Source organism: Triticum aestivum, chromosome 4D (genome assembly GCF_018294505.1).
Source record: "Triticum aestivum cultivar Chinese Spring chromosome 4D, IWGSC CS RefSeq v2.1, whole genome shotgun sequence".
NCBI lineage: Eukaryota > Viridiplantae > Streptophyta > Magnoliopsida > Poales > Poaceae > Triticum > Triticum aestivum.
The window spans coordinates 226,376,866-226,384,747 of record NC_057805.1 but is presented as its reverse complement, the minus strand read 5'-3'; the positions used below and the strand labels follow the sequence as shown (position 1 = coordinate 226,384,747).

The following is a 7,882-nucleotide window of genomic DNA, read 5'->3' as shown; positions in this document are numbered from 1 at the left end:
CTGCCCACCGGTAAACTGTTCAACCAGGTGCGGGCCGACCCCTGGAGAGGCGCGTAGCGCACGGCGAGGCGGTGGTTACCGCCGGCGATGCCGATGGCGGTGGTGTAGTCGGTGAGTGATCAATTGAAAGTATAGTGGGTTTTTACGCCCAAAGCTACGGATGTCGTGTTCTCCACAGGGACTAGGCGACGGCAACTACGTTCGACTAAAGCTAGGTGACCCAATTGAATGATGAAAACAGAAAATAAACCTAACACTAACAAGGATATCAACAAAAGAAATGACACAGAAACAAAGGGGGATGAAGATTATCTTCACTTTGTCGTTTTGGTATTTTCATATTATTATAGAAACTGAAAGGCTAACATCAGTGACAAGGGAAGTCAAAAGACATGACCATATATATCTAGCAAGCGTATGAAAGAGGGAAGAAACAAAATTACTGGACAGAAAACAGATTATTTAAATCACAAGCACACACACATATATTTATATAGCAAAGGTACTTGAGCTAACATATGAACTGAAATTAAACAAGTTCACTGGAAAATCACAAGCATAAATGCCACTGGTACATAGCTAGCACAAAGACTAACAACTGAACATCAATTAGACTATAGCAAAGTTACTAGTACAGACAGGTTACAGTAGATGTCAAGAAACATACACATAGGGGATCACACACACATATACTAGAAAATTACTATATCACAGAGCATATCACACATACTAAGTATTATCCAAACAACTGGACATTAACTAGTCAGAGCACATAATAAAATGCACTATATTTTACAAGTACGAAACTGAACAATTGTCAGGTTGCAAGCTTTTATCAAATTTGAATATTACTTGTACTAAACATCTCAATGCTGAATATTACAAAGTACTGAACAATAAACTTCTCAAAATTACAGAAATTTGAGATCAAGAGAGGGAATAACAGTAGCAAGATGGTTCAGAAAAGTACAGCAGCAAGGTTAGGAGAAGAAGAAGAACAGCAGGTTAGGAGAAGAAGAAGAACAGCAATAGGTGTTGCAAGAGAGAGGAGCAGCAACTTGGGCGTGGGAAGGATCAGCAGTGACTTGGAGATAAGAAGAAGAACAGCAGCAGCAGCAGGCGAGCTTAGGAACAGGTAGCAGCAGTGGCATCCGGGTGAGAGAAGCAGCAGAGAGGGTTGAGGGCAAGCAGCAGTAGGTTGAAGAAGAGGGAGAAGCAGCAAGCAGCGGAGGGAAGGAGAAGTAGTAGCAGAGATTGAGAGAGCAAGCAGCAGCAGGGGCGTGGGAAGAAGCAGCAGCAGGCAGAGAGCAGAAGAAGGAAGAGGGAGTTGGCGATGGTGGTGGCACACTGGTGGTCTGCGAGATGGATCCGAGGCGAAGGAGTTGGGTGGCGCACTCACGCGGGTGACCAGACACTCGCGCCGGAGTGTCTGATGCGGCGCGTGAGGGAGCGGCTGGTGTGGTGGATGTAGGCACTGGAGGTAGGAGGAGTAGTGGTGGCGTTGGGTGATGGATGGAGGCGGTGCTGGTTGGCGCTGGGTGATGGATGGAGGCGGTGCTGGTTGGCGCACCACCACGCCGGCCTGGCCGTGGCGGCGGCCGGTGGTGGAGAAGAAGGGAAGAGGGAGAGAGATGAGATGTGCCAGGCCCGATGGGGAATGGAGGCGATCTAGGGATTTTGATCCCCTCCCTGATCTGCAAACTTTACACATTAGCCCTCCTCCTTCTCTTCTTTCTTCACAAGAAGGTCCTCTCACTTCTTTAGCTAGCCCCCTGGTTACTTCTTTTCATCTCACACAAGTCTCTTCTTCCTTCTCTTCTTTTCTTCACTCTTCGATAACCACCTAGACAGAATCTTGACGATTATTGGTGCCTTTGCGCACATTTCTGCAAGATAGACCAAAAGACTAGTAAATGATCCTTTTTTATGATTATCAAGCAATATTCAATCAATCATGGCAAGAATGGACGAATATAACACGATAGATGCTACATTTGAGTACCAAAATTATAAATGTGAAATATACTTATCAAGTTCCCCCACACTTAAATCTTTGCTTGTCCTCAAGCAAAGGCATATGACAAGAGCAAGAACATGAACAGTGAACTGACTAGAAAATGTCAAGTGAAGTAGATCTCTAAACAGTGCATGCTTTGGACTTGGCTAGTGAAAATTAATGGTTAACAGTGCTACATATCAATAGGACACTAGTAAACTCAATCATTTTAAACTTTTACAAAGATAGAAGTGGATCAACAAGTTCAAATGCTGATTGTGCCAAAGGGTTCCTAAAGAGAGCATGATCCCAAAAAAAACTTATTACCCGGAACATAACATTATGGTTGAAGCACTTATTGAATTTGAAGGAAGTAATGATAATATTTTATCGATCTCACCAAAAGAACATACCACCGATCCCGAGAACATGGTATACACCTGGCTTGACCAATTATTAGTTTTTTTTGTTTGTCTCTCCAAAGGAACATACCACCGATCCCGAGAACATGGTATACATCTGGTTCGACAATTACATTTTTATTATTAATTACTGCCCAAGCTAACCCGATTTCACATGCCACCGATCCAGGGAACATGACATGCTACTGTAGGTAGTCAGACTTATTTATTCATTATTACCTTTTTAACAAATGAATACAAAAAGGAAACAAGAATCATCACTCATCCAGGTCTGGTTCACATACTACCGATCCAGGGAACATAGTATGCTAGTCCATAGTGGTGAATGATTGCTCTGAAGGGGAACACACTTGGCACAAAATCAGCATCTAACAATTGATGATCTAGGTGTATCAAAGTGAATGCAGAAAATGATGAAGTTTTCTAGTGTACTAGGGATTTGAGCACTCAAAACTAATAACTTTCACTAATTTCAGCAAAGCAAGCAGTATGTAGATCACTAGTTTACAAGGCATCCACAAATCGGTTTACATATTCACATCAAGCACCATATGTCAAAGGTAAAATTCAGTGGGACAACGTTTAAGAAATGGCTCAAGCAACCCAAATAGCAATTGATTTCAGCATGTATCAATGGATGATATATTCAGACTGGGGACATGAAACAGCTCACCGGGTTTATATAGGAAGTAGCACTCGCTCAACGCTCTCTAAACTGCAGCTCTTCTCTTTTTGCTTCTCTATCCCCATGCCTGCTCCAGCTTCACTCTTCTTCGCGTGTGCCCATTGCTTCTCCTCATCACCATGCCGTGAATCCACCAGGATCCCAGGGAATGTCATCTCGAACTCGGTTAACTCGCAGTAAATGGTACACAAGCATCAACCTGAAAGAACACTCAACAACCAAGCCAATACAGTGACAGAGAGAATGCCCTCTAAGTCATCGATAGAGTACCCTATCATATAAGTATATCTATTGATCAAATCAGGAACATGTATCAACAACAAGTCACATGGGGCATAGGCAATATCAGCGATATGACATGTCTTGTCCAGAAAGCTGAGATCATACCTGAGATAGTTAGGAAGAAGCTTCAGGACTACCTCAATTGAAGATACCAAGTGAGGTGTGGTAGTAGAAATTTCAACCGGACTCGTGTCAACAAGTGAAATAGTAGAGCTTGGCTCCTTGACATCTGAATCCACCTCACCATACTCAACCATGAAGCTCTCCATCTCAGGCTCAAGTGTTGAGGAAGCAATGCGGCTAACATCATCGAAGGTGAACTTCTCCATGTCTGGCTCTAGCAGCACATGATCAATATCAACTAAAGGTGACTCCTCAATATCAAAAACAACTAACTGCAGCTCTGGCTCATCCATGGAAGAATCATCACAATGCAAAACTGAATCTCCAACACTAGTATCCATATGATCTGTAGCGTGTGTGTCAACTAGAATGGTGTCATCATCGTCAAAGATAATCCATGCAAGCTCAATCTTGTCACACTGAGATAGAGGTTCAGGCTTCTGTGTAAGAATTGGTGGCTGAGGTGTAGTGATTTGTTGCAAGCAAACCAATGAATCAGACGTGGGCTTCTTATTGTACCACTGAAGTTGGTGGAAAGCTATGCTCTCAATCAGCAGAAAAGCTTCATCAAGTGTCTTGTTTGTAATAGCTCCACCCGCTGCCATATCGACGTAAGCTCGAGTGTCCAAAGTCAATCCTCTATAAAATATCTGCAGCTCTAACCATCTCTCGAGCCCATGATTAGGACATCTCCTGAATAAGGCTATGTATCTCTCCAAAGCATCATACAAGCTCTTGCCTTCACGCTGAACGAAATTGAAGATTTCATCTCGAATTGCGGACTGCTTGTGTAGTGGGAAATATTTATCCAAGAAAGCTCGTGATATCTCATTCCAACCGAATGATCTTGATGGCAAGGATCGATACCAAGCACGAGCATCATCTCGGAGAGAGAATGTGAACAGCATGCACTTGATAGCATCTTGAGGAACTCCATGGTACTTTACTGTATCTGAATACTCCATGACTCGGAGCAAGTGCTCATAAGGATCTTCATTAGGCAACCCTCCAAACTGATGATGTTGAACCAAAGCAATAAGACCAGGCTTTAGCTCAAAATTTTCCGCCTCAAAAGACGGCCAAAGTGGCCCTGTGAAATAGCATTGGCTGCTTGGCATCCAAACATCACGAAGAATCGCCATATCTCCACCAAGTGTAACTATCAATCAACCTGTAAATAGTTCAGATTTCCTACGCACACTCATAAACAGTAAATACTAGTCAGAATGTTAGTATCCTAATAAGCCGAAGCAACAGCAAGGAAAAAAATATAAAAGAAACACAGAAAATGAAATACACGACGAATTAAACACGGAACTAAAATAAACCTAGTCTATAGCCTAACACGGTCACTCGACGCTAGTCCCCGGCAACGGCGCCAAAATGATCAATTGAAAGTATAGTGGGGTTTTTACGCCCAAAGCTACGGATGTCGTGTTCTCCACAGGGACTAGGCGACGGCAACTACGTTCGACTAAAGCTAGGTGACCCAATTGAATGATGAAAACAGAAAATAAACCTAACACTAACAAGGATATCAACAAAAGAAATGACACAGAAACAAAGGGGGATGAAGATTATCTTCACTTTGTCTTTTTGGTATTTTCATATTATTATAGAAACTGAAAGGCTAACATCAGTGACAAGGGAAGTCAAAAGACATGACCATATATATCTAGCAAGCGTATGAAAGAGGGAAGAAACAAAATTACTGGACAGAAAACAGATTATTTAAATCACAAGCACACACACATATATTTATATAGCAAAGGTACTTGAGCTAACATATGAACTGAAATTAAACAAGTTCACTGGAAAATCACAAGCATAAATGCCACTGGTACATAGCTAGCACAAAGACTAACAACTGAACATCAATTAGACTATAGCAAAGTTACTAGTACAGACAGGTTACAGTAGATGTCAAGAAAAATACACATAGGGGATCACACACACATATACTAGAAAATTACTATATCACAGAGCATATCACACATACTAAGTATTATCCAAACAACTGGACATTAACTAGTCAGAGCACATAATAAAATGCACTATATTTTACAAGTACGAAACTGAACAATTGTCAGGTTGCAAGCTTTTATCAAATTTGAATATTACTTGTACTAAACATCTCAATGCTGAATATTACAAAGTACTGAACAATAAACTTCTCAAAATTACAGAAATTTGAGATCAAGAGAGGGAATAACAGTAGCAAGATGGTTCAGAAAAGTACAGCAGCAAGGTTAGGAGAAGAAGAAGAACAGCAGGTTAGGAGAAGAAGAAGAACAGCAATAGGTGTTGCAAGAGAGAGGAGCAGCAACTTGGGCGTGGGAAGGATCAGCAGTGACTTGGAGATAAGAAGAAGAACAGCAGCAGCAGCAGGCGAGCTTAGGAACAGGTAGCAGCAGTGGCATCCGGGTGAGAGAAGCAGCAGAGAGGGTTGAGGGCAAGCAGCAGTAGGTTGAAGAAGAGGGAGAAGCAGCAAGCAGCGGAGGGAAGGAGAAGTAGTAGCAGAGATTGAGAGAGCAAGCAGCAGCAGGGGCGTGGGAAGAAGCAGCAGCAGGCAGAGAGCAGAAGAAGGAAGAGGGAGTTGGCGATGGTGGTGGCACACTGGTGGTCTGCGAGATGGATCCGAGGCGAAGGAGTTGGGTGGCGCACTCACGCGGGTGACCAGACACTCGCGCCGGAGTGTCTGATGCGGCGCGTGAGGGAGCGGCTGGTGTGGTGGATGTAGGCACTGGAGGTAGGAGGAGTAGTGGTGGCGCTGGGTGATGGATGGAGGCGGTGCTGGTTGGCGCATCACCACGCCGGCCTGGCCGTGGCGGCGGCCGGTGGTGGAGAAGAAGGGAAGAGGGAGAGAGATGAGATGTGCCAGGCCCGATGGGGAATGGAGGCGATCTAGGGATTTTGATCCCCTCCCTGATCTGCAAACTTTACACATTAGCCCTCCTCCTTCTCTTCTTTCTTCACAAGAAGGTCCTCTCACTTCTTTAGCTAGCCCCCTGGTTACTTCTTTTCATCTCACACAAGTCTCTTCTTCCTTCTCTTCTTTTCTTCACTCTTCTCGATAACCACCTAGACAGAATCTTGACGATTATTGGTGCCTTTGCGCACATTTCTGCAAGATAGACCAAAAGACTAGTAAATGATCCTTTTTATGATTATCAAGCAATATTCAATCAATCATGGCAAGAATGGACGAATATAACACGATAGATGCTACATTTGAGTACCAAAATTATAAATGTGAAATATACTTATCAGTGAGCGAGTCCTGCGGCTTCACGGTGTCGTTGTACTTGGGGGTGTCGCGGGGGAGCGTGAACCCTTTAGTAAAGGGCTCACCCCGGATGCGTGGCCCGAAGCACGCCGGCCCGACGGGGCCGGTCTCCTCCAGCTCTTGGGAGAGGGCGAGTCGGTCGAGGCGGTGGCGGGTGTCGGTGTCGTCGATGGCGCGTGGGCCCAGCCGGTCGGTGACCGCGCCACGGGGGGCCGGCTCGGCTCTAGTCGGACGTCGGCCGGGTTGGAGCAGAGGGTCGAGCCGGCGTCGGACCTCCGATACCGGCTCATCGCCCAAGCCACCGGCAGTCGTCAGGGCGGGGTTGTGCCGGGTCCGGGTGCGGCCGGAGTGCGCCTCGCCAGGTGGTGAAGATGTCGTGTGCTAGAACTCGCCGGGTCCAGCGAGGCGGGCGGAGCCGGAGCTGGCCGGCTTGACGAGTTGGTTGAGGCGGTCCTGCTGCACATTGGCCGTAGCGAGGAGGTCGTTCACCCTCTTGAGGCGGTCCTGCAGCTCTTCGCCTACAAGCTGGTCCAGGCCGACCGGGGACGCCTGGGCAGCGTGCATGTTCTTCACGGGAGTCTCGTAGATGGGAGGGATGGCGCCGAAGGCACGCCCGATCGCGCCACCCCGGGCCCGCACGTCGGCGACCCGGCTTGGCTCGGGCGCGTCCGGCGTGAAGCCGTAGGCGGTGTTACGCTCCAGCTAAGCGGAGTCGAGCCGGTGTTGTGTGGCAGTGAGCGTCTCGGTGAGGCCCAGCAGGCGCTGGCGGTCCTCGTCGAGGCGAGTCCGGGCCTCGGCGATGTCGGAGGGGTCGATGTCGGTGCCGATGGGGATGCGAAGGCTCTGCATCGTGGCACACAGCGGGTTGGGCGGACTGGCCCGCTCCGCTGCGGCCCTGGCTTCGGTGGCCTTCCACGCCGCGCTGGACGAGGAAGCGGCGCCGGTGACGGTGATGAAAACCTCCACGCAGAGGTCCATTGCCCCGGCGGGAGTGCCACCGCCGAGGGAAAGGGGGGAGTCGGAAAAGTCAAGTACTTCACTGGGGTACTCGTCGGCCGCAGGTGCGTCGGAGATGCGCAGCGCGACGA

General features: G+C 46.9%; 1 protein-coding gene and 1 non-coding gene across 2 annotated transcripts; one reads left to right on the top strand and one right to left on the bottom strand.

The window, feature by feature from the left end:
• Positions 1 to 331: 331 nt before the first annotated feature.
• Positions 332 to 6,320, bottom strand: LOC123097351 (uncharacterized). The gene is made up of 2 exons (XM_044519072.1): positions 3,491 to 6,320; positions 332 to 3,302 (listed from the first exon to the last, which is right to left on the bottom strand). Exons 1-2 carry the CDS (start codon positions 4,648 to 4,650, stop codon positions 3,218 to 3,220), a joined length of 1,245 nt encoding a protein of 414 aa, XP_044375007.1. The 5' UTR covers positions 4,651 to 6,320; the 3' UTR covers positions 332 to 3,217.
• LOC123100846 (small nucleolar RNA R71) lies at positions 4,181 to 4,291 on the top strand. The gene has a single exon (XR_006448479.1). It is a non-coding gene; the product is annotated as a small nucleolar RNA R71 (small nucleolar RNA).
• Positions 6,321 to 7,882: the final 1,562 nt, after the last annotated feature.

Bases quoted from the DNA above. Each gene is read 5' to 3' on its own strand.
- LOC123097351 (XM_044519072.1), bottom strand. From the start codon at position 4,650: ATGGCGATTCTTCGTGATGTTTGGATGCCAAGCAGCCAATGCTATTTC. The intron at 3,303-3,490 runs GTATGATCTCAG...GTGTTCTTTCAG, and splicing joins CTTCTTCCTAACTATCTCAG to GTTGATGCTTGTGTACCATT.